Source organism: Trachurus trachurus (genome assembly GCF_905171665.1).
Source record: "Trachurus trachurus genome assembly, chromosome: 3".
In the NCBI taxonomy this organism is placed as follows: domain Eukaryota; kingdom Metazoa; phylum Chordata; class Actinopteri; order Carangiformes; family Carangidae; genus Trachurus; species Trachurus trachurus.
The window spans coordinates 33817703-33845406 of record NC_139893.1 but is presented as its reverse complement, the minus strand read 5'-3'; the positions used below and the strand labels follow the sequence as shown (position 1 = coordinate 33845406).

General features: G+C 42.4%; 1 protein-coding gene across 1 annotated transcript; it reads right to left on the bottom strand.

Annotated features, from left to right (window-relative positions):
* Positions 1–1315: 1315 nt before the first annotated feature.
* On the bottom strand, positions 1316–25455 carry plekho2 (pleckstrin homology domain containing, family O member 2). Its single transcript, XM_083992522.1, has 7 exons — positions 25209–25455; positions 9879–10028; positions 8527–8649; positions 6094–6198; positions 5910–6008; positions 4249–4557; positions 1316–3007 (listed from the first exon to the last, which is right to left on the bottom strand). The coding sequence occupies exons 1-7, from the start codon at positions 25215–25217 to the stop codon at positions 1793–1795; spliced, it is 2010 nt and encodes a 669-aa protein (XP_083848648.1). The 5' UTR covers positions 25218–25455; the 3' UTR covers positions 1316–1792.
* Positions 25456–27704: the final 2249 nt, after the last annotated feature.

The following is a 27704-nucleotide window of genomic DNA, read 5'->3' as shown; positions in this document are numbered from 1 at the left end:
TGTAATTTGGTATTAAAACTTTTTTTAGTACTCATTTTATCTTCTCATTGTAACAGTACTGTTTTGTCATATTATTAATACTCAAATTAGCCTTCAAGTAATTATCCTTGAAAATATCTAATGTTTCATATAGAAAAAAAACAACAATACACAGTAGAACATTAAGCATTAGTCAGATACAGTTAAACCAGAAATAATTGCACTTTGTTAATTATGAGCAATTGCATGTGCTGCATAACAATAAAAGACGAGCGACTTCCTGTCCATCGACTGACCATTCACTGACCACAGCACCTGAGCTCTACAGTGACGACGGTTTCAATTCTCAGTCATTCTGAAGGTGTTTGAGCGCAGAGTTTCTCCTGAGAGGAGGAGGTTCTCACATGAAGATGGGCTTGAGGGGAGTGTGAACTTTCCCAGGTCCCAGCGTTCAGGACCAGTCTCCACATCAGGGGAAACAGTATTGAGTCTGTAGCATTAGAGTAGATAAACACTGTTAAATCCTCTCCTCGTGCTCTTCCTTTCATTTTCTGTTCAGGCCCCACGTTAACATCCATCTCTGATGATCCAATCACAACTGGTTCAGCTCTATGTGAAGGTGTGAACGTACCCAGGACACATCTGTGACCACCTCTGTCACAGAATGATTAGACCCAACACAGAATATTGTTATATTTCTAGTGCATTAACAACAGACTGGTTAATCTGATTTGATAAAACAAGCACACAGATGTGTTTATTTGCCGATAAAGCAGGAAGTGAGATCTGATATACAGTGGGAGAAACCAGTATTTGATCCCCTGCTTATTTCACTTGATCAAATGTAAATTAATTTATAACCTTTATATGATGATATTATTTCTGAATTTTTTGTTGATACTGTGTGTCTCTCTCTGTTAAAATGAACTTACCGTCCATTTCTCTGTGGGGGAGCCAACTTACAAATTAGCAGGGGATCAGATACTTATTTTCCCCACTGTCAGTGGTCACTGGAGACACAACTGAAAGCAGGTGTGAAGTGACACAAATGTGGAGCTGACCACCTGTGATTGGATCTCTGAGGACGCTGTTAAAGTGTTAGTTCAACATTTTGGCAAATGTGTCCATTGCCATAATCCCTATAGTCATAGCAGTAGGGCAGGCTCATTACCTTTAATTATCGGTGCATGTTATTTTGAGATCGGCGAGGCAGAGACGTGAGCTGCTCAGCGAACACAATGGAGGTGAATGGTACAGGCCCTGTCCCTCATCAAATACACAATCCAACAACTCCAAAACCCTCTGGTGGACAAGTTGTGACCTGCACATTCACCACACTATGAGATAATAATGGAACGTTATGAGATGGAGTTGTTTTGGAGGCAAATCCAGCTGGAACTACATTCCAGACACGGCTGCTGGGCGGAGTGATTTCAAAAGTAAGTGCAAGTAGTTTTGAGTATTTGCTTCATGTGTCGTAATGTTAAATGATTATACATGATTATTTCATAGCGTGGTGAATGTGCAGGTCACAACTTGTCCACCAGAGTGTTTTAGGAGTTGGATTGTGCATTTGATCAGTTTGATGAGGGACAGGGGACCTGTACTGTTCAGCTAAAAGTAATGAACTTATCCCTTTGACTCTAGGGATTATGGCAATAGGCAAATTTGCCAAAATGTTGAACTATCCCTTTACCACAGGTCTGACCAGGGGGTGACAGTGTGGAGAGGTGCAGAGAGAGGGCGGGGCTGCTGTGGCTGTTCAAGGGTGCTAAGCTAACAGGTGAGGGTCAATTCCATATCACTGTGACGTTCACCAGCTCTTCCTGTCCCTGGAGTTCTCCGCCAGTTTCAGTTTCTTGACCTCCCGGAGGACGAGGTCGGCCTTCTCCAGCTTCTCCAGGGCCTCGGCCAGCAGATCCTCGGGCGTGTCCTTCCCTTCGCCTCCCTCCTGGGACTGGGACTTGGACACTCTTCTCAGGAGATCTCCCGTCTTTTCCTTCTCCAGAGCCACTTGAGTCTCTAGTTTCTTGACGTCATCAGTGGGGCCCCAGCTGTGGCCCCTGGGCCCGGGTTTGGGGCTGAGGGCGGGCTCGGACAGCAGGTCTCCGATGGAGGCCGACTTGGCCTTGATGGGGGGTTTCAGGGGAGCGCCGGGCTTCGTGAAGGTCTTGGATATGACTTGAGGCTTGGTCGTGGCCTGCGCTGGCTTTGGACTGATGGCGATGCGGACGTTGTCCTCGCCGGCGTCCAGTGCGTCCAGACCGGCGTTGCTCCCTCTCAGCGCCGCCGTGGACGCCGCCAGCATGTCCTCGCTCCCCGAGCCTTCGCTGTCGGCGTCCGAGTGCTGCCCGCTGTCCACGGACTTCTCCTCCGCCTTCTTCTTCTTCTCCCCGGGCAGACTGAGCAGCGGGCTCAGGCTGATGCTGTCGCTGACGGGGACGTTCACAGAGACGGCCGCCGGGGGGACTTCACTCTTAGGGAGGACGTCGTCTTCTTGAAGAGAACTGTCTGAGGTATCCGAGGCTGTACACTCCTGTCTCTCACTGGGCTTGTCCTCTGTGTGTTGTGTCTCTGGCTTGTTCTTGGGGGGTGGAGGAGGCGAGCTGCTCATAGTGTTCCCTGACTCTGCAGGACTCTGGTCTCCTGACCCGGGACTCTCATCGCCTCTGATCCACGGCACCGTGTCTTTAGAAACACAAAGTCCAACCTTAGCTGTTCCTATCGTCTCCTCCCCGCTGTCGTCTTCCTTCTCCTTCTTGTCGTCGGCCGAGCCCTGGCCCTCTCTGTCTGGCTCCGCAGCAGCAGCAGCTGAGGGTTTGTTCTCTTTGGATGGGGGGGTGGGAGGTTGGGAGGTCTCTGCCAGGTTGCTGCCGGAGCTGGGTTTGTTGGGAGGGGTCGGTGGTGGTGGGCCTGTCTTTTTCTGGGCTTCCGGACTCTTGTCGGTGGTGGTCTGGTCTGGAACCTCTTCTCCAGGTGAAACAGAGGACTTGGCTTCTTTAGATGGAGGCATTGGAGGCTTCAGGACCTTAAAAACAGTCACAATATTATATAGAAACAGAAAAACTCACACTTTGGTACCAAGTTATTAGAGCCATATTTGCATATTTTGTTTGATCATTATTATCATTAATATTATTGAACATAGCTGAGGTTCATAATTTAATTTGACTGTTTGATTATTCTATATTCATTGTGTTTATTGTGATGAGCCACCTCCCAGGAAATGATGACACAAAAGGGGAGAGTGGGACAGTTGTCTCAGAGGAGACAGGAGAGCCATAAATTATGATAATGTTTTCAGACCGCTCTCAGTTTTTCCGTTTTACTTTTCTTTTAGCGTTACTCTTAAGTTGTGTGTGTGGACACTGAAAACCAGACACGAATAAATCGCTATTTTTGATTCAAGAGATGCAATGATTGTTTTTTGTATTGGAGCGCGTCACAACCACAGCAAAACCCCTGAACAAAGGACGGCGAATGGAGACCGGTTGCCGGTCAAAATGCCAAGTCGATGCCAATACACAAAAAAATACGTCTCTACCTGCTTTTTTCCGGTACCGTGACGACCGAAAATACAACTTTGCCCTCGGTGGGCTGTGTCGAGTCCTGTCGGGATTGACGCGGACATTATACGCGCGAGTCTGAGTACGTGCCTGGTCTCGGTTCGGCTACAGTCGAGCTCGCGGTCCGTTTATGTGAACGCGTCCGGACCTCGAGCCTCCAACTGCTCGGTTTGCTCCACAAGTTTGAGCTCATGTAAACATTAGCTACGTGCCATGTGCGTTTGGACCATAATACATCCATGATGGTTTGGACCAGAGAAAGTCATTTTTGCACCAGTGTGTGAACGCAGCCTAAAAGTGAATGAATGAGAACAACAGTTGTCTTGTTGAACTACTTGAGGGATAAAAGTAATGACTAGACTATTTTCTTGTGTTTGTGTTGAGTCATATTTACCATTTTAACTACTGTAGGGCTGACCTGATTATCATATTTTGATAATCGAAGCTTCGCGGACATAAAATCGATCAAATTCGAAGCTTCGGCGGCCGGGGGGGTGCGCGATCGTAATGTGACAGGGGGGGGGCGTAGTGGAAATAATTAAAGTAATGGCAAACAAACACTGCATATCTGGGTTCTGTTTTTTTTTTTTTTAAACATGGTTTTGAAAAAGTATTGATAATCGTGGAAATTTGCTGGTATTGGTATCGACTACTGAACTTCTGGTATGGTGACAAGCCTACCGGTATATGGCATCATACACACCTTTTTGTCTGGGCCATCAGATTCAACCTCAGCTGCTGGACTGGGTTTAACCTCTTTGGTGGGGGGCATGGGAGGTTTGATGACCTTTTTCTGGGGGCTGACCTCCGGCTCAGTCTGGGGCCCCTCCTCAGGACTTGGCCCTGACTGTTTCTCTGTAGGTTTGCTGGCGCTGGGCTGAGGGGATGGGGCTTTGACAGCTCCTTTGGGCCTCTCGGTACCATCAACGTTGTCTGATGGCCCATTGGGCATGATGGCGCTCTCCAGGTCAAGATCCAGCCGTAGGATACCATCAGATGACACGTCAGCTACCTGGAGGGCAAAGAGAACACCATGCAGATGAGCCATCTGTAATCTAGAAGCTGATGAACCTTCACTTCCCAATTAAGATGTCATGCAGGTTAATTAGCTTTATTAGCTAATTCTTAGTGTTTCTCTTTTGAGTAGAAATACTGTTTGTTTGTTTCAATCATCGTTTAACCAATGCCAATAATACTCATCCTGCAGATATTTCACATTAAAGCTTTCCATAAATGAAGGGATTTTCATGTGTAGATTAACAGTGATAAAAAACTGGCAAGAATGAATTTGTCAATAACAGCAAATATGAAATAGGACTAAACAGCACATTTCAATAACATCAACAACAGTTTAATTTATTAGAGATATAGATATACTCAATACAGTAAACTAGATACACTTAAACAAGTTAACAGTAACATTTCCATATTGCCTAGTACCTCAATTACTATTTTAAACTGATTAAGGCTGCAGGGTTGTGTAATACTGTCATGGTGCTTTCTTTTCTATCATGAGTTCTATTTGCAATAGGTGTTATTGGCACATCCTGTTCAGTAATGTGTTCACAGTGGCACTTTTGTTTTTATATTTTATGTTGTGTTGATTGTATCTGTGTGCTGTGGAAGCATGATATGAAATGTTTGCAGCACTGCCAGTCCAAGACAAATTTCCCCGTGGGGACAATAAAGTGTAATCATATCATATTGTATCATGTCATGTCGTATCTTATCGAATCGTATAGGAATTAGAATGAAAGTTATTTCAAGTGTTTAAATTTTGGACCAAAAGAAAACCAGAGTTAGTGGAAGGTGTGTGTGTTTGAACCATCCCAATGTGGCAGGAACAAGAAAACTGAAGTTGTGATTAAAATCTAGATCTAACACTTGGGTCCACACTGACAGGTTTCAAAAACACAATCACATGACCTTCATATACACTAGGTATACTATATTTGAGCTGGTGTAAAAAGCATGCTCTCTACTTTGTTGGTGGCAGAAAATACAACAAACAAGGAAGAGCAAAGAGAAACAGTAAGCAAATGAGCAAATATGTCTGTGTTTGGACTGATGATGGGATGGAACTGTTACTGAGAGTAACACGTGAAACTGAAGAGGTCATGGCTCTGGAAAACACAGACTGTTTATCATTGTTTTCATCTGGAGAAGAGTCACGTGAGTCAAGGAAGGATACATCTTGACTGATAAGACCTAATCAGGAAGTGACCGCCTGTGTCACAGGCCTGTGTCACAGTCAGCAGTGGTTTTTGTTTCTTTCTGTGCAGACAACAACACAACCCCTAAGTTTTTCAAAATAAAATCAGGCCAGAAGACTAAAACGCAGCAGTGTGGATGTAAGACACAAACCTCTTTCATGTGTATCCTGGTCGGGGGGCGCCGGTTGGGGTTCCCTTTGGGTCTCGATCGAGTGACGTGCTCCAAGTTGTTGCTTTCATCAATCTTCACCTGTGAAACCATGAAGAGTTTGGTTTAGGGCTGAGGGCGTAGAGACAGGAAGGAGTCACCGACATCACCACGTACACGTCTTTACCTCATCAAAGACTTTGTTCTTGGCTCGGTGGATGCCATCAGTGAGGGCTTTGATCCAGGCCTCCTTCTCCTCTGCATTCTGGGCCTGGAACTTCACATCGTGGACCTTCAAACACAGCAGACAGATACAGGTTCCATGTTTAGAATGAACAAATCAAATAAAAGCAAGAGAATTACATTTTTATTAGTTTTTTTTCTGTCAACCTACATAATGATAAAAGGAACTGCTAAAAGCCAAAAACAAAAACAGATCTTATCTCAGTCAAGTGCATGCTTTTTTTTCTTCTTCTCTCACTTCTCATTTTTCTCACTGTACTATATTTTACACATAAAAGGCTACACCTTTTCATTTAGTAAAACAAATGACCTTTAATTCATATGCCCTCTGTTATCTTTCTATTAGTTATTACAGCTGTTATAATCATTGAAACTATAAAGGAATATGTAGTTATTATACTATTATAGGAAATTATAATTTATTTATGAATAATACTCATTATTACACAATTATTACAGTGATTATCTCTTATCCTGTGTGTCCTCCCTGACCTTTGTTCTGGACCGTTGCTTGTAATAATTCTGTCTGACTGAAATGAATGTTGTAAACATTAAATAAGAAATAAAACCAAGGCTTCACTTCCAACGTTTATTATTCATCTCATGCTTTTCTTTTCTTAAAAATCTTTTGAAATAAACGGCTGTAACTGTAACCAGTTCACTGTTGAAGCTGCAATTTCAGTTCTAGGAGCCCTGTGTTTATTTTTATATAGTGTATGAACCTGCTCAAGTGTCAGTAGCATTTCCTGTGAAACCTCATTCAACATGGCTGACCATCTGATCTGGGGTCAGGCAGAGATAGAAGGCTGGCTGTGGAACACGCTGCTGCTTCTGCTGCTGTCTTTGTCTCCCGGGCCTCATTCAGCCACACAGAGCTGAAGAGGGTTACCCCGGAGAAACCCAGAGGCCGCCAAGCAGCTCTTCACATCCTGGTCACATCTACTCACTTCATTCACACTCAGCAGCACAACAGAACAGAGCACAAACTACCAACACATCCAGGAGCTCAGAGTTGAACAAACGGGGGATTGTATTCAAATGTAGGTTTCAGCTTTCCAAACAATTGTTTGCACACTTTGCAGCAACGTTTTCTCCCTTTACTTCCTACACAACAGTTCTATGTCTCCATCCCATTTCTCATCATTAGTTTCATCTTCAATCTTCACTTGCTCCTGTGAGTGTTTTAATCTCAATGTTTTCTGTAGTGCTGACTGATAAATTGAATTTTCATCATCACTGTGTTATGAAGAGCAACAACACATTGCAGAAGACTGACTGAAATGTGATGATTGAGAAAGACTGATTTAATTTATACACTATATGCAGACACATACAATAGGGTGTGGCAGTGGAGACCAGTGAGGTGTGAACTCTTAACAACTACAGTTACAACCTCTGTCAGTAAACAGCAGCTTCCTTCATCACACCTGTTCAACAACTTCAACAGGCAGAGAAGTGAAGTTGCTTTGTATGAGCGCATCATGTTAATGTAATGCAAACAGTGGGCTGCTGTGAACATGCTTCATCTACAGTATAGACTGCAGCAGGATTTGACACAACCCCCCTGTGCTATAATATAATAATATTATTGGTCGCAGAGGTATATTTATATATGTATATATAAATTATTATATATATGATACCTCTATTTGTGTTTTGTAGCGTTTTGTAATAAATGCCTGCCACCCCCTGGCTTCAATTAACATCTAGCTGCCTTTAGGAGCGTTCATAAACCAGCTGTTGGTAAATGCCACTCACTGTGTAAACATAGAACTCCACCCTGTGGTTTACAGAGCCAATAAATGTCAAGTGTAAGCAGCCAATCAGAGAAGAAGGGGAGGCCACTCCAATCAGGTACTCATCTCCTAACCAACTAACCAACCAATGCAGGCCGGCTCCACGATGTGCTGTGTCACTCCACTTCTTCCACACACCGCAGATCCAACCAGCTGATAGGTGGAGTGATACAGCACGTCGCACTTTCATGCAGACACAACTAACTACAATCACTGTATTTAAAATTTGAATATGATTATATTATATGTACACTATATTCATAACATTTGAACAATTGCAATACATTTCTCTACCTTATAAATGGCCTGTGAAAAACACTTATAAGTCAGTGACCCACATAGCAATCATCAAAACAGCTGTAACCATGGCAACTTAGTACCAAAACATGGTTTCTGGGCTCAGGAGGTAGAGCACGCCGTTCACTACCCAGAAAGTCAGTGGTTCAATTCCCAGCTCCTCCAGTCATATGTCAAAGTGTCCTTGTGCATGACACTGAACCCACACTGGACATCAGGGGTATGAATGATTAGTATTAGTATAATGTGTTTGAATATTTCCCCTTCACAGAGTGTGTTCTCACCTTGTTTCCAGACTTGGCTGATCGGATCAGTACCAGTCTGTGCTTCTTCTTGAACGGGCTCCTCAGCTCATGACATTTGTCATAGTTTTCCAGGTTGTGCTTCTCCAAGCAGTTCTGCAGGTCCTGTAACACAGCGCGTGGGTCCATTAACTCAACATCAACTCAACCATCATCCTGTCAGGCTTATTACAGAAACTGTCAGGTTTTTGTCTCTTTATTTCCAGTTTAGTTCCTGTTTTATTTTGAAGTTCAGTGTTGTGTCTTCGTGTGATTACTTCATACCCAGGGGGCAAAATCCCAGTTTTTTGGAAAACAGACACGGAGCGTTGTAAAAGGTTTGACACCAGAAATGATATCTAGGAACTTCAAGGATTAAAACCTGGGTGGACAACCCGGTCAACTACGTAGCTGCTGGAAAGCTACAGGGGGCCAAAACCCTTTTCTTGGGTAATTTTGCTGGCGAAATGATGTAAATGCAAATATTTAGGTACTACTATGGCATAAATAGTCATACAACTATACAATTTGGCAGAGAGTATCTTGACACATAGGGGGAGGCATGAAAAAAAGATTCTGGGGTTTGTCACCCTCAACATCCTAAAAAAGACAAAAAAAAAAAGTACTGTTCGCCTGACAAATTCTCATGAAAATTATTATTTTTCAGCACTTTATGGAGAATATTTATGCCTAACATGTATATAAAACTTAAACTTCCTTAATTCATAAGCTTCCATTTGAGTCCAAGATAGCCTTTCTATCTCAAAAGCCCCACTTGCTGTGGCCAACGGTCTTCTCTATCTATCTGTTCACTTTGGGGAAACCAGAAATAGAATGTTTTCTGATCATGCCAGTTAACATGTAGTTTTTCACAATAGGTGTTGCATTGTTGGGAGACAGCCTGTAGCTTTCCAGTAGCTAGTAGAAAGGCTATCTTGGACTCAAATGGAAGCTTATGAATTAAGGAAGTTTTCTATATACCGGTACATGTTTGGGCATAGATATTCTCCATAAAGAGCTGAAAAATAATGACCTGTGTCTGATTGTCTCCTGTAATTAACTCAGTGATTTCCCATTGTCCTTTGTTGGTTAATCTGCGTTCCTGAGTTTTACCTCTTTTTCTTTCACCTTACAGTTTTTTTTTTCAGTGTCTGGTTTCACTGTATCATTCTGTTCATTTATTGTATATTAAATAATCCCAAAAAGAAGCAAAGCCAGCAGCTGTCAAGTAGTTTGTTTTCTTTCTAGCCACAGTCTGATGTGGCGTGTTCATTCTGACAGCTGGAGACCTGTGTGTTGTCATGGAAACACACTACAGTAAATCACAACAGTTACACAGTGACATGGGAGTGTACCTCATGTTCGTACACCACCACCTCTGTCCTCCCCACATGGACGTAGCGGTCTTTGTAGCTTGCCAACAGTTTGCCTGGAGCTTTCTTCACCCAGCCGGCCTTAGCCAGGAACTTTGGCTCTTGACACTGGGCTGGCTCCTCTTTCACACCCTGCAACGACACAGAGGAAGGAAATCACACTCAGATCACACAGCCGTGTACGAGCGGGGCAGGGCGCGGATCGTTACTACTTTCATTTTGCCACCTCTTACTAAAATTTATCGCACAGCATACAGCGGGTAAAATAAGTCTTGAACGTGTCTACATTTCTGCTCAGTATAGCGCTATTGATATGAATGGATCCACACATACAAAAATAAACATATACTGTATGTTGATAAATTAAGTTATGTGTAATAAAGTGAAATGACACAGGAAATAAGTATAATTTGAACACATAAAAAAAGGAGGAGATGCAGAAAAGAATGGAGAGACAAGAAAGCAGCTGGGATCTGCCAGTTTAGAAAGTTAGACCTGGAATTAGCAGGTACAGCTGTTAAAAAAAACACAACAAAAAAGTTAGATGGAATCTGCACAGTGTAAAATGACTGTAAAATATGGGGGAGGGAGTTTGCTGATGCATAAGTACAAGAGGAGCAGGGGGGTGACCAGACCTCTGATCCAGTATTTAGGTACTAGGAGGGATTCTTCTATCCAGTTCCAGACAAGAGCAGCTGAACAGGATCAAGACACAGCATCTCTCTCCAGATGAGTGTCGCACTGACATCATCCCCCTCCTGGAGCATCAAATTAACAGAATACAAAATAACAAATGTTTCACAAATGAATTGGTTTCATTCTTCTTATTTTACTTTGAATTAACTGTATTAAACGTGATCTATGCAAGTCTGACCTCTCCTCTGTGTTGCTAACCCTCCTCTCAGCCATGTGGGTGGTTGACAAATTATACAGTTCTGACTGTCCGTGTGTGATATGATAAAAATGTAGGCTATATATTTAAAAATATATATATATATTGTTCCTCTGACAAGATATAGTACAATAATACCAAAGTTGTTGTTGGTGTATTAAGATTTCTACTCAGAATTTTGATCCAAACATAAAAAATGTCATATGGTGTGACTGTCTGGCACATAGTGACCTTAATAATAAGAGTATTTCAAAATAAATGATATTGATAATATATAAAATAATTGCATGTTTTCAAAAGTCACAGAAAGAGTTGATGTCTGCATAATGTCCAAATAAGTTCTGACCAAATACATTTTGTCTGCAAAATGTGCGTCATATGTCGTGCCACTGAAATGTATATTTTGAATGGGCAATAATTTGGGCATCTTCATGATGAAGAGGCCCATGCTCAACCAGGAAGTTACAGTTAACATCTCTGGAGTGGTTTGCCAGGTCAAGAGGTGAGTTTTGTATGATGAGGTCAGTTAGAAAATGACAACACAAAACATTTTTTTTTAGGGATGATAGGCCTATTTGAAGTTTAAAAAAAACAACATTTTCCCGACTTATATTTGTCAACCACCCATGTGTGATTAGAAAATCTATCAATAGAGCGGTGGATAAGGTTATTTATCATATAACGTATATTTGTGTAGTCTTGTCTGTCATAAACAAGAGATTGTGGGTAACAAGTTCAACCATCACTATTACCCTGAAGCTGTTTCATTAATGTAAAAATATAGCATAGTTGCATAGGATCTGTAGCTGCCCACATATGGTCATGTCCTGTGTGAGCTCATGTTTGAGCAACACCATCCAGACACAAACTGGTGCATTATTAAGACATCAGCTGATAATATCTCATGACATTTTCCTGTTTGAACGATATAAATCACCTCCATAAAAGAATCACCAAGCAAGAAGCCACAGGTTTTTTTTTTTTCTATTATTATCTCCTCTCGTATTCTTGGCAACTCTGAGTCACTTCCTACATTTTAAGCAGAACTTGCTTTTTACAAAATACCTCCTGCTTCTCAAACGAAAGACCAGAGACGCTCCTACCAGACTCTCAGTGACTCTCAGTCCAAACAGAGGCGTGAGAGTTCACAGAGTCTGAGACCAGTTCACTGAGCCTGAGACCAGTTCTTTGAGCCTGGGACCAGTCCAGCTCTATCTGTGCAGTAAACAAGAAAAACCTCAAGTTCTGCTTGAACCTGTGGTGACACAGTAAAAATAGTTTGGTGTTAGAGAACACACTCGGTGATGACAGCTCTTGTCTTTCATTTCTGACACACACTCTGTCTGTGACACGTCCCTCTTCACCCAACGCTACATCACTGACCCCTTGTCCACCGATGGTGGTGGGTGATGTGGGGGATGCCACCAACATGTCCCCTCTGTTCACGAGGGTAGGGCCACAGAGTCACGGAATTGGCCAACTAAAACGGAATCTATTTTTAACGCAGAATTTGACATAATTCGACTGATTTGCTGTTTTCGTGTGGAAGAGGAACCCGTGTCCCGGGAAAACTGCACAGAAGGAAGCAAATCTGGGTGGCACAATCTGGAGGGAAAGTGTTGTTTGTTTGTTACCTCATACATTTAAAGTAATTTCTATTTAATTTGTGTACATTTTAGTCATTAACATTAAAACACACTCTTTTTGGCAGTAAAATCAGAGTAAAAGGTAAAACAAAAACAAAAAAAACGGTATTCCCAAAAATTTAAATGGAATTTGGGAGAAAATGAAGTCTAACACAACACTTCTGCTGTATGTAGCCTGCTACCTGACTTTCATTTTATGACATTTGTCATTCATCTCTCTATTTGTTGGTATGTGTGAAGCTGTTTTACTCTTGTTATATGATAATGTCTCTATCACTGTCCATTGTCTCTGTGCTCTCCAGTTTCCAGTGTCTCCTCAGTGCCAGTTTGGAGATTGATGGTAGTGTTTCCTCACACACCTGTTTATACTGTCTTCTGTAACACACTTTGTGATTGCTTGATGAACTGACTGTTAAGCTATAAGAGGAACACCTCTGTATAACAACATACGGTACAACAGCAGCAGCACACACATTCTCCACAACGGTCACTCAAACACATCAGTAGAGTCTCCATGAGGACGACCTCTTTCAGTATCAGTCTGCATCAGTTTGTATAAAAGGAACTGAAACTAAGATTCATAATGAAACAGTACTGAGAGCTGCTGTGGTCCACACAGGTACTTTCCAAACACTGGAGGAAATGTCACAGTGTTTTGGGAATGAGGAAAGATGTAAAGAACACCCAAAGTTCACTCACGGGGCATCTCACTCCCCCCAAAACTACTAAAACACAAACCTGAGCCCGGGTCAGACTCCTGACACTTGAAGAGCTCTTCCCTCAGGAGTCAGGACCACATCTGTCACACACTTCCATCATCAGGAGGAAACCAGAGAGATGTACAGTGTCTATTACATCGTCATTCATGAGTCAGCACACTGAGTGTCAGTCAGACAGCAACACTCGTCATTTGTGTCTCAACTAAATGCAGAAATCTGTTTTGGAACACTTACAGTTTCCACACAGCACTCGATGTGTGTCATTGCTTTATGTGTGTATCACTGATGCCATCACAGAATATTTTTCAATGCTCACAAAATATTCATCATGTACTTTCATTAAATAAAAAAAGTAAAAACTGTCAGAGGAAACTGCACTGCTCCTATAAGATGAAAGTAGTGGGGATTTTGCATTTGCCACACTGATTGTACAAGCTGACCACACAACTGGCTTTTCTGCTTTTTTTTGTCTAATTGTGGATCAAAGGTCAGGGTCAATGCAAATTCATATTTGTATTTACTGCCTATATAAACACACGTCTGATATGATGGAATTAAGAAGTGGTGATGAACGCCAACTTTACTATGGTATCGTAATGTGCAAAAACACCTTTAGCTGTGCAGCTCAGGAAGGAGAACTGCGACTATACTTCCTCCTCTAACCTGGAGGAGGAAGCAACTAAGTAAACTGTTGTCTTGTGTGTATACAACATCTATGTCACGTCTGTCCGTCCTAGGTGAAGTCTCTCATCCTGAGCTTTCTCCTGGCTTTTCTGGGAGGTTTTCCTCAGTGGATGTGAGGGTCTAAGGACAGAGGATGTTATGATGCTGTGTAAAGACCTTTGAGACAAACTGTTTGTAAAAATGGGCTATAAAAATAAACTTGACTTGCAAAATCAGATTCAGATTCAGATTCAATTTATTGACACTTTCATGAAAAACCTTGTTTAACATGGGAGCGAGAAGCCAGAAAAAAGTCCAGAGTTTACTCCAAACGACTTCATTTAGGACATTTTTATAGCCTAAACAGTCCTGAATTGAATGAAATATGGATAGATTTTTTTTTAATCTACTGTATATGGATAGATTTTTTTCTATTTAGCCTATATTTTACATTGTCTTGTCTTTTATTTCATTATTTCTGGCAGCAGGGACAATACCACATCGCACTGCGCATTGTACTATGTATAATTGTGTACGTGACAAATAAAGCTTATCTCATCTGATATCTTCAGGCTGAGACCGCAGCAGCAGCCCCCCCCCTCACACACACACACACACGCAGACACAGTAGTGTTGCTGCAGCAGAGGGAGGTGGGTTTTGTTCTTCATTCAGCTTCAATATCTGTTTATTTATTGCAAGTCATATCATGGCAATACTGTAACAGTGTTATCACGCATGGTAGATTTTCCTCACGTCATCATGCAGGTCTACTGTTGAGTCACTTCACCACACACTTAAAGGGATAGTTCAACATTTTGGCACATTGACCTATCGCCATAATCCCTATAGTCATAGCAGTAGGTTCATCACCTTTATTTGTCGGTGCATGTTGTTTTTCGATCAGCGGGGCAGAGACGCAAGCTGCTCAGTGACCACAATGGAGGCATATGGTATTTTTACCTTTCCCTCATCAAACTCATCAAATACACAATCCAACAACTCCAAAACGCTCTGGTGGACAAGTTGTGACCTGCACATTCACCACGCTATGAGATAATAACGGGCGTAATGAGACTGAGTTGTTTTCGAGGCAAATGCATGGCCAGCCCAGAACTACATCCCAGACACGGCTGCTGGGTGGAGTATTTGCTTCGTGTGTCGTAATGTTACATAATTATACATGATTATTTCATAGCGTGGTGAATGTGCAGATAATGAAAGATACTGAACCTACTCCTATGAGGAATTTGCCAAAAACGATGAACTATCCCTTTAATTTTCTGTCAGTTTACACACTGTGTGAAGTTTCAACTGTGCTGGAGACCAGTAGAAGCTGTAGGTAACACCCTGGAGGAGGTGGTCTGAGCAGCTCTGTAGGAACTGGGTCACTACTGTGATGTGTTCTAAGTGCAGTGAGTCCGAGGCGTCAGCGCTGCGGCCGCCGGCCTCCACCGTCTCAGCATGTAGATGTGTGGAGTAAGCACTGATAAACCCTGACACTCCTCTGTCACTGTGACTAAAGCACTGACAAGTGCAGGTGTCTGCACAATCCAAAGCCTTTGTTTCTGTTGGAGCAACTTCCACAGGATATCTCTTTTTTTTTTTTTTTTCTTTTCTGGCATTAGGTGGGAGGTCATCTAACTGTTTTTCCACTTTCACTGTAACTGCAAGTGCGTGAGCTGGGTAAACAGCCGAGCAGCTGCAGAGAGAGGAAGGCCAAGCAGGGAGGAAAAACCAGAAAGTGAGAAAAGTAAAAAAAAAAAAAAAAAAAAGAAGAAGAAAAAAATCTGCTTTAAAATACAGTGATAAGTGTAACTGTGATCCGCTGTGCAGTCCAGAACCCCCCCACCCTCCCCCCGCAGGCACACAGTGGTCTTGGCATGCCTCTGACATGGGTGGACATGGAAAAAGAGTGGATGGGGCCGTGTGGAAGATTCAGAGCAGCGCAGGGGCTGACCACACGCCTGCAGCTGAGCAGGAGGGGAGGAGGGGAGGGGCGTGAGGTTTCCATTACTCAGGCCTCAGCTGACTACTATAGCTCTTATGCTGTGATATCATATAGTAGGTTGAACCCACACAGGAAGCGCGCTCTGCACTGAAGCGCAGGCCTTTCACCCAACGCTGCCACAGACATACGTGCGATTTATTATTGGCTTTATCTGCGGTGTTGTGGTGCGCTCAGAAACGGATCAACGGTCCTCTGCTGTTGCGCAGATTAAAATAATTTGCAGAGACAAAACGGTTAAAAAAATGACACGGCACTGAGGCAGAGGCCTGCTGTTAGAGGAGGAAGAGAGAGAGGAGGAGGAGGAGACACACCTCGGCACACATGTGTTTCTGATGAAGTTTTAGGTCAGGGAGCATCTGGCATTCATTGATTTTTACGCTGACCTGCCCCAGCAGCTTTAAACTCGCCCAACAGAGCCTGAGTGCAGCTCACACTTTTACCCCACTAACCCCCGTCCGTCGCAGAGTGAAGATGTGAGGATCTCACTTCCTGTATTGTGTCACCGCCGATGACAGTCGCAGCCAAATATGTTGCAATAAGTCGACAGAGTCCACGCCCTGCGATCCAGAAACACATCCAGCCTCATCCACTGAAGAGAGAGTCCAGACACAGAGACCTCTCAACCTGCAACAGCAAGGCCTCTGTCCTACATATCACACCACACCACACCACACAGCACTCAGAGCTCTCGTGTGTTTGCTAACAATAGGATGAAACCACCGGTGTAAATAAAGTCCACCATCATCACCTTTGTTTCACTATTTCTCAGAGGCAGACATAAAGAGAGACTGATTTAGATCTTTGCTTCAGCATGAAACTTTACAGCTGCCTTTTTTTTTTACCAAATATGGTATTTAGTTGTTAGTCACATTATTAAAATGTCATGTGATATATTGTGTATTCTAGTTTGTGTTCTTTCTAATTTATTTCCCTATGTTTTTGAGCATAATAGCTGAACAGAAAAGGATATAATATATAAAAGCTATCATTTTTATATATTACATCCTTTTCTTTTCAGCTCATCAGTCTATGACGCTCTTTGGACTGCATTTCACCTGTGTGCCAGAGCACTGGGATCTGCCAATCAGCTGCTACCGGTCGTCCCGAAAACTCCTCCTGGAACAGCCGACCATGGCACATCAGAGTCAATAGAGGCGTTTAAATCCTCCTTAAAATCACACTTTTTCTGGCATTCAGTTTGAGTTGACACATTTGTCTTTTGCTTGTATTTTATTTATTTACTTCTAGCTCATTTGAATTCACTTCACAAGTTCAGACACATGGTGCAAATGAACTGTTTTGTTCTGTTCTGACTGGAAGAGAAATAATGAAGTGAATGTTTGTTCAGTTTGCTGTGCCTGTGGTTATTAACTGCATCACCACTGTAAAACATGTTCAGGTCTGACACGGTTCAGCTTTTTGCTCCATTGCACTTTACTTGTATGGTATTTTAATAATGGTATGTTTTTATTGATCTGTACAGCACTTTGGTCAACTTTGATTGTTTTGAAAGTGCTCAATAAATAAAGTTTGAGTTGAGTTGAGTAAGTTAAATGCTATATAAATAAAGTTTGTAATTTAAAGTTTTTACGTTTACCATGTACAGGTTTCAGAGGGTTCACATGTTTTAGGCCAGAAGTGTGGGAGGCGACGGTGCAGTTTTACAGATCAGAGGAAATCTATTTATACAGACTGTCATAGCACTGAGAACATATTACTGCACTTTAACACCAACATTCTAGCTGTTGGCATTAACGCACAGCGGTATCACACACTGTATCATATGCATTTGTGGAGAAACAGTCATTATATTTGGTGTCAGAATGATCTTGTGTCACATTACCAAGAGCTACTGACAGTAAACATCTCCGTGCTGCTGTAGCAAATAGATGTTGATGAATGAAACAGAAAGTTCAGGTAAAAAGATAATACAAACTCAGTGAACCATGAGTCTCTCACACCCATTAAAAGTCAAAACATCATGTTGACTCACTGTGAGAGAGGCTTATTTCAGGTGGATGGAAGCTGTCTGCACTTTGTGTACTGATTGCGGGTCAGTCCGGGTAACTAACTGTTCCTCCTGACCCGATAGCTGAGTGGTTAGTGCGCTTACCACACGGGTGCAAAAACTCTACACAAGTGAGTTCCTAATGGTTCAATGCTTCTGGTTCGATTCTTTCTCTGCATTCCTCTGCATTTCCCTCTGTCTGTCCAATTTCCTGTCAACCTCCTCTGTCCGCGTGTCCACTGAACATTTTGGACATATTTTCTATTCGAATTGGAGCTGCTGTTTGTTGAGTCACATATGATGATTATAATGTGCCTCATTGTGCTCTGGACAGACCCAGATAGCTGCTACAATGCAAAGCTTAAAGGTAGGCCTGTCATATATAATCACCTGATTATAACAATGACAATTATTCATCATAATGGTTCAATCTGTTCCATCTGTATAAAACCAGCTGGGTGAAACAAAGAGAAATGTCATATTTCATCACTGTATCCTCTTCGTTTTCCACCATTTGAGGTTTGACTGGTCCTCTTTTAATGACATCATCATGTTGCGTCCCCTTCTTCCGCTATGGTTTAATGGCACATGAGTGGTGTGCCACAAGGTCAAAGAGCTTAATTTCTAATATTCAAAGACTGCATTTTGATGAGCATCTACTGACATTAGCATCATGGATTTAGTTGCAAAGCTTAAAGGCAAACATACTTTAATAAGGCATAAAATGATCAGAAAAAGACAATTAAATTGTTAATCACAATTATTTATATGGAAATTAACTGTCAATTAAAATGTCATGATTGTGACAGCCCTTACTTAATGTATCAAACTTCCTGTTTTACATATTTTAGGCCTGAGTGAAATTTAACATGCAGGAGTACTGACCAAAATTAAAGACATCATGTCACAAGATGTGTATTGTGTTTTAGCTCAGTCCAAGTATTATTCATCACATGCAAAGGCAGGGTTTCCTCTACATGTAATTGATCGTGGCGCACCGCCACGGCAAAATAAAAGCCGCCACACCTTCAGAATTATGTTTTCTTCTTTTTTTTTTTATGTCAAAACAATGTAAAGCAGGGTTTCCACTACCAGTTACCATTACTTTGCACCCCTTTCCACTACACAGTTACAACTCGTGACTCGGTTTAGGTGCTTTTCAATCACAGCTGAGTTCTTCATAGTTCCTCCTCAGTAAAAACTAATTATCAACCAGTGCATCCAGCATTTTCCATTAATAAGCGAGTCTGTGGCGGCCGCGACTCTCTCGCGCGCGCACGCTGGTGCACACACACGCACTTACACACACAGGGCAGGTGTTGTGACAGTAATAAACATATGCGCTAAATCGTGCTAATGTGTTCAAATTGGTATCCGCCCCCCATCAGACCATCCGACGGGGGGAGGGGTCGACAAGCGCTTCTGCCCCTCAGCTCTGTGTGTGTGTGTTCATCTCTCGCGCTCTGTTTAGATTACTAAACACGGATAGGCTACAAACGTACGTACACATTGGCCTCACGTATTTGTCAGTCGTGGTGTATTTTGAAAATTGAGCGGATTCTCTCGTGTTTCTTTTGTCACCCCCCCGCGTCGATCCGACCACCCTCGCCGCCACTCTTTAAAAATATCCTGGAGGAAACACTGAAAGGAATAATGTTTTTTTTAGTATTGTGAATTTTGATAGCGTATAAAATTAACATAACATAACATAACATAACATAACATAACATAACATAACATAACATAACATAACATAACATAACATAACATGTGCCTGTATGTTGACAGCTGTTTGTGTCTCATTCATGCTTCACAGCCATTGGCTCATTCACCAGCTGCGTAACCAACACAGAGCTCAACGTATGCCCGGCGCCTCAGCCCACACACTTCCACATGTTATTCTCCAGTGTTGTCAGCTGGAGGATTTTCTGTGCGTGTGCCAGATGCTCAAGTGGATGTATGCTGCACCAGAATAAATCAAGCATGTGGCCCATGTATGGGATTCATCAGGGGACAAGCTGCTGCACAGTGTGGTTACTAGAGCTACAACAATACAGTACATCGATTAATCGCATAATAATCAATTATTAAATGAATCATCAACTACAGTATTTTGATAATCGAATAATTGCTTTGGGTAGGTTTTTAAAGGGATAGTTCACCCAAAATTCAAATTTCACTCATTATTTTCTCACCTTCATGTCGACTAAGTGCTGTGAGAATTTTCAGAGTCCTCCGTGCATTCTGCGCAGCAGTATTTGTCCATATAATGGTTGTGAATGGGGCTCACTTTTCTTCGTCCAAAAAGACACCAAAAAACATCCAAATACCTCCATACTGCTCGTCTGTATTGTCCCTCTTGTATTGAAGCCCCAACATGAGAAATTGTTCCGCCGGTCAGTGCAAATCTCGCGTGATTTGCACTGGACATAGGAAGAGCAGTGAACTGAGACACTGGGAGCTTCCGCTACAAACAAGCTTAAAATATAGACTTATTTAATTTTTTTCGGAACAATTTCTCATGTCGGGGCTTCAATACAAGAGGGACATAGATAATGAGTGAAATTTGAATTTTGGGTGAACTATCCCTTTAAGAAAAAAAGTCAAAATTCTCTGATTTCATCTTCTTAAATGTGAATTTTTCTAGTTTCTTTGTTCCTTTATGACAGTAAACTGAGTATCTCTTTGGTTTGTGGACAAAACAAGACATTTGAGGACGTCATCTGGTGGTTTGGGAAACACTGATTGACATTTTTCAACATTTTATTGATCAAACAACTTATCGATTAATCGTTAAATAATCTACAGATTAGTCGATAATGAAAATACTGGTTAGTTGCAGCACCGCTGGTTACTACATCCTGCTGCTTCTCTCCTGCTGTCCACCACACCCACTTCACTACAGTCTATGCATTATATGATGTCATGGTTGGTGGGTGTAAATAATAAGATGCACCTGACCTAGTTGCCATGGATACATGCTAATATAATTTCAATCTCAGTTATTATAAAGTGCACAAGTTTGATGTTTGATGCTGTTGAAATACTCCAGATATCAGGACCAGTTTAGGTCGTGTCTCTCATCTCTATGACATGTCTTCATCAAACATAGAAAAGTATTTCATCCTCCAGTAGATTAACCCTGTGTGCAGGGAGAGGAAATGAGTAAAAAACATTCATCTCCGTGTTGGAGGACTTTTTGTCCTGTGAGGACACATATTCATGAACACACTCATTCATTCACTATTGAGAACTCTGTCTTTTTCATAGAGGAATTTTTCCCAGAAATTATGTGCGGTGCCCCAGTAAGACACATTCATTGTGAAGCAGAGGCCCCGATTATGAGAGAGGGTTAATTGTCTTGTGCGTGACACATAATGTGGTATTCTGTTTGGCCTATGATGAGCGGGTCGGGCAGACACGTCACACTGTGCACTCTGGGTCAGAGGGACGGCAGTGAAAGGATGAGTCACAGGGAGGCACTGACACATGGTCACCACCAGTTGGAGGTGAAGGATGAAGGAGGCCGGGCTGCAGATGACAAATGAAAAAAAGACCAGAGCTCAGCAGCTGTGGGGGGGGAAACCAGCGTCCCTCTGTAACACTCAGCACATCCAGGCCTCGCTTAGGTTTCTACTCAACAACATCCACCTAATAATCATGGCACATTGTAATATCTGCTAATGCATAGGGCTGTCAGAACGAACTTCACTATTCAAACATAATTCAAATTATTTTAAAAATGAGAACATTCAAAGGTGAAAACTGACGTTCCAACGTGTGCGTTCTGCAACAACGCAAATTAACATTGTGTGTTGCGACGTTTGGGTAGTAAACATGTTGATAAAACAAACTAATTTGTTGTTGTGTGCGTGACGTAGAGCTGCAGCTTTAAATATATGAGTGGGTTTTTTTAATTGCCCATTGCAATCGGCTGGGGCGGTGGCCTACGTGTTCCCACACACTACACAGTAGTGCCTATACCACTACACTGGTATATTGAGCTATATATAATTTGAATATTTAAAGGTGTTCAGGCCGTTTGTCCTGTTCGTCACACCTCCTTCTACGAGTTTCCACGAGTTGCTGCACGAGTTTACCCGAGTAAGGAAAACTAATTTGATTGGTCGAGAGCGGGCGGGATATTCTATATTTGGGGCGAGACCGAGCTCGGTGTGTGTGTGTGTGTGTGTGTGTGTGTGTGTGTGTGTGTGTGTGTGTGTGTGTGTGTGTGTGTGTGTGTGTGTGTGTGTGTGTCTCAGACGTTTGATTGACGGATGACAGATCGAATACTGTATCAGTGGCTGATGAATCGTGAGCAGCGTGACGCATAATTCGTGCGCCTGCATTAAACAATGCGGAAAAAAACTACCCCACTTTCATCCTGGATTTACTCGAAAATATAATTTTGCACAAAGCTTGGGCTACATCGTCTGATAGATGAGTTATTACATTAATTTTATGACCCAGAGTGGAATCAAATTCATTTGTCTTTTCTGTACAGCTTTAATGTAAGAAGCATTGTAATGTAATGTAAGAGGATTTGATTTGGGGGGAATATTGACAGCCCTACTACATATCATTCAGTCCTGATTACCTTCGACATACAGGCATCATCCAACAAGCTGTACGCACTGCAGTTTAAAACCTCTGTCCCTATGCTGAAGTGATACAACTGGAACAGTAAGGATGCTGGTTTCTGAGGGAAGTGCAACTTCAAGAAGGACAACCACCGCCTACATCTACTCTACTGTAGCCGCCAGATCCCCATTTATTTTCTTTCTCTGGAGTTTTCCCTCAGTGGATGTGACGGTCTAAGGACAGAGGATGTTGTTATGATGCTGTGTAAAGACCTTTGAGACAAATTGACTGTAAAAATTGACTTTACAAATAAACTTAAATGCATTGCCTAGCCTATAACAGATGTGCCGAATAATGATGACGTACACTTCCACTGTCACACACTGTGGGAAATCCCCAGACAAACTGGACTGGACATAATTCAAAGGCAAATGATTCAATCTGTCTTATTCAAATGTCAAACACACACTGTGACCACTTCCCTCCCTCCGTCTGCAGAATGGAGATTGATTTGATGTTTACAGTTTAAAAATATCAAAGTGTTCAGTTGATATAATGACTGACAGGTGATGGAGGCGGGACTCCAGCCCCTCCACTTCCTGCTGCACAACCACTAAACTAATTGGCGGCAAAACACACATACGGTTCACAACTAGGCTGCACAATATTATTGATTATGGCCAAGTGCAATATCCAAATTACATGAGCTGCATTATTTTGATTAATGGTAATGTGTCCCATTGTTATGCAGTTAGCATCACAAACACTGAAAAAAGAATCTCCAGATATAGAGGAACTAGTTTGTTTGATACACGACCACAAACATCTTCTTAGTGAAAACTAAAGAGAAAGAAACATTCCAACTTTTTTGTTGTAAAATTTGTAATAAATGGACAGCTTTGTATACGATTTCTTATTTCACTTGATCACTCGCCACTATGAGTAACATTTCCTCACATATTCACCTTCCGATAGAGATTTCCTACCATACAGCAACCTACTAACCCCTGGGCTCCAGACTAACTTTTTTTTTTTTTTTTTTTTACAAGGGAGCACAGTGGAGCGCCAGCAGGAGATTTGGGGGCGCACACTGTAAATCAACTTGTAAAGCACTCACATTTCCTTTTCATTCATGATACTGACACACATTGGCCTGACACCTGGAATAACAGATTCCAGATTCTTTCAGTCACCCCATTGATGTTTCACCAGTGTTTCAAAAAAAAAGAGGCAAATTTGGTTGCACACAAGTGGTAGGGATGCACAATAACTTTTTTTTAAAAACCGATACCGATAACTTTCTGCTTCCAAAGGCTGATACGATAAGATAAGATAAGATAGCCTATATCATGACATCAATACTAAAAACAAAACCAAAAACAGTTTTGACTCTTTAAATGAAGACTTTCTATGAGCAGGCCTTTCAAACATTTGCTAAAAGATATCAAAAAAAACTATTTGATATCTCAAATGAACATCTAGGGTTTTGAACCAGTGATCTTCTGATCAGCTGATCATTTCTTTTACTGAAGATGCAATATGCAGCTTCTTCAGGTCAACAGACAGTGACTTCAAAGTTCTGTTGTTTCTACTTCAGGAGAACTCTGATGAAATCATTGTGTTGTTGTGGGCGCGGACTAGAAACTTTATTTGTATTAGCTCATCCTACAACTTCCACCTTCAAAGCTTTGAAAGCAAATGACTCTGCTATGATTGGCTGACTGTGATCACTTTTAAAGAAGTGTCCTCTCGGTTCAGAGTGGGCTGTTTCATGGTTAACACCCTACACGGGTTGTTCAAGGATAAAAGAAAACAAGCTGCGTTTGATTATCAGATTCTGAGAGAGAGCCAGGGTTTTGATCAGTGTTAGAGTGAAGGGCGGGGTGCTTGCTTGCTGCATGCTTCAAAATGTTTGCCACAACTTCCCTAATTACTGTAGGTAACTCGGTTTGCGCTTTGACTTCCTTATTTCTCATCGGTTGCTTCCTCAAAAGAGCAAACTTTCATTGAAGCAGCAGCAGCAGCAGCAGCAGCAGCAGCAGCAGCAGCAGCAGCTCATCAGCTTACACTACAACTCTCTGTTGCCACAAATCCCATCAACAATAATGATGAACACCGCTCCCTGCCCTGTGGCTGACTCTTTGACTTCACACTCACTTTCATCTGTCATATCAAACACTGCTGTTTTGCTCTGGGTCTCCATGTAGGAACCATGAGGAGAGCCCGTTGCCTTCCGCTCAAATATCCCTCACAGAAGAGCTTCATTGAGATTATAATAACGCCGAATTCACCGCCGGACCAGCCTGACTCACATAAAACCTACACTTGTGCTATTTACCTTCTGTCTTTACACCTACGCGGTCGTGCTAAATAAAAATGGCAGCTTTTTAAACGGGGTTCGGCTTCTCCTTCGCTTCAGTCCACGTCGTCGCTGGTTTCTAGCGGAATGTGAGCAACAAGTTGATGCAACAAGATTGACAGGTGGGCAGGTGCAGCCGTGCCAAGTAAAGCTAACTGTAGCCGAGAGCAGCGGGCGGGCTAGCATCTCTGGAAACCTCCGACTAACTTCTCCCTGTGATGCCCGACACCCCCCACCCCCCTTCTCTCTCTCTGTCTCTCCCTCCCCGGGCCCTCAAAGTGCTCCGAGGAGCTGAAAGAGGCTTTTAAACGTCCGACTCAAGTTGGAGCTCATGAACCATCACCACACTCACTACGAGTTAAGTTAACTGGGCAGAGAGGGAGAAAGTGAGAGGAAAGTAAGAGCAAGACAAGAGAGGCTGGAGCCGCTACTCACATCTTCCATGATAAAGGACCAGGTTCCGTTATGTGAGAGTCGACCGGCCTGAAAATCACTCGACGTCGCCTTCACTGTTATCCCCGCCGCGAACCGTTGTGTTCTCGTTGTCCGGCGCCGACGGTGGGCAGCTGACACATTTCAACCGCCCCTCTCTCTCTCTCACACACACACACACACAGCACACGTCAGTGCATAAAATGAGGAACTGTGGTGTCGTCTCGTTTTTCCTCTTCTGCCTCCGAGAGAGAGAGAAGAGAGAGAGAGAAAAGTTCGAAGAAAAAAAACTTTGGTTTCCGGTTGAAGCGCCTTCACGCTCTTCAATCTGTCGAGGAGGAGCAACGCGGAGCCTCATCTCATCTCAGCCATCCGACGTTAAAAGTGCAGCCGTGACGTCACAGCGGAGTTTGACCAAAAGAGTCAGGACTGTGGTGGAGGAGGGAGGAGGAGGAGGAGGAGGTTGGGGTCTGAGCTGCAGCATCCTATGAGGAAACACAGGATCCAGTACCAGGCAGCAGAGACAGTGTGGACCGAGATCTGAGACCCTGACCCAGACCCGGAGCCGGACCAGACGCTTTCTCTCATAGTTCAGTCTTTATTATGACAGAGTTGGGCACGTTCCAAAAAAAAAAAAAAAAAAAAAGTAATAAATTAGCCTATTACTAGTTTCTTTCCCAAAAAGTAGGCTGAGTTGGTAGCCTCACTGAATTTCTACTTACAACTAATTACCAGGAAAATAACTATTGCGTTAGGCCTACTTTTTTTTCCTTTATAAAATGCTCAAATAGGCTATGTCAAATTATTTGGACTCGCCCCCCTAGCTAACCTAACTGTTTATCTGGAACTAACCAGGCACGCTGTGCGGAGGAATACTGAGTGAGTTGGTTAGTTCCACATAAAATGCGTTTCCGACGTATAGCCTAGGCTTTAAAGTAGGCCTACCGTAGCACTTTTGCAAATTCCAATTCTTTGTTTGGCCACTAGATGGGGCCAGTGGTGCAGCGTATCAGATATAAACATCCTAGTCCTGAGCATGCCTTAAGCGCCAGGATGGCTTGTCTCATAACAAAAAGGAATTCTACATTTGCTCCACACTACACCATTGGCTATATTTTGTGTAACCTATAGATATTTATGGCTCCCCTGGACCTATGCATATTTCAGTTTTTTTTTATTGCTCTTACTGCTGTATTTGCGATGGTGCTACTTTAACAGATGTATTATTATTATTTATTTTTTTTAAGTATATTTTTGGGGGCTTTTTTGCCTTTAATGGACAGGAGAGTTGAGAGAGAGACAGGAAATGGGAGGCAGAGAGGGGGGAATGACATGAATAGGGCCACTCAACGCGGGGTTCGAACTGGGTCCGCCTGCAGTGAGGACTATAGCCTCAACACATGGGGCGGGTGCTCTACCAACTGAGCTTACCGCCCCGGATGTATTCTTTTTTGACGAGACCTCTTGAGTCAAGTAACAACGAGTAGCTAATGGCAGGTTTTATTGTCAGTAGGCTAACTGTAAGACATTAAGCTGTGGAATATAACAACATCAAAAGTTTAAATGACTGATGGTTCACAATAAACCCTAACACAGCCCACAGATGTAAGTCACAACAATAAGGTTACCTGTTTAAGTGCCTACAATAAATCCCTTGTTGGATGGTGATATTGCCATATAGCTATGCCTCTTTTAATGAGATATGATTAGGTAGACATAGGTGAAAAACCCATAGAATCTGTATTTTAGTATAATACAATACATTTCTATGTGTTATTACATGATGCGACCATATTTGTTCATGTTATATGTTTACTTTATAGTTTTCAGATAGTTACAGTATAGTAGCCTACAATTTTTTTATCATCAATTTTAAACAAACATCTCTATATCTCATATTTGCATGTATAGCCTAATATCCACATGTGACACACTGACTAAGTATGCAGAGGGTTTTTGAGCTTTATTTTGTATAAAGTGCATTTGTGTGTTTGCAGTTGTTTTGTACTTTGTAGTTGTTTTGTAGCACATTGTCAAATTGATGAAGTTGGTTTTTGAATCTGTAGCATGTTTGTGCCTTTTCAAGCTCTCAAGGCTGCCATAGTCACACCATAGTCTTTGACATTCTCTGTATAATATTATTTACAGAGACCCCACACTTCCCATCAAGAACTACACTTGGCAGTAGCGGTAGGAAAAACCCTGAGCAGACTCCTGGTGGGCGGTCATCTGCCTTGACCGCTTGGGTTGGGAGAGACAGAGACAGATTGATAGATGTTCTACCTCTCTCTGTCTCAAGGTGGCGCTGTCTCCTGCCCTATTTTTCTCTTCTGCCTTGTTTTGCTGATATGTAGGACCCTCTGTCTTGGCAAACAGGTGCAGTGATGTAGTGATTTTCTGAAATTTAGCCTACTGTGATCTTATTGGGAGGAGTTCAACTGAATCACAGATTCACAGGTGGTGTGATGGCAAACAGGTGCAAGCCTGAATCTGCAAAAG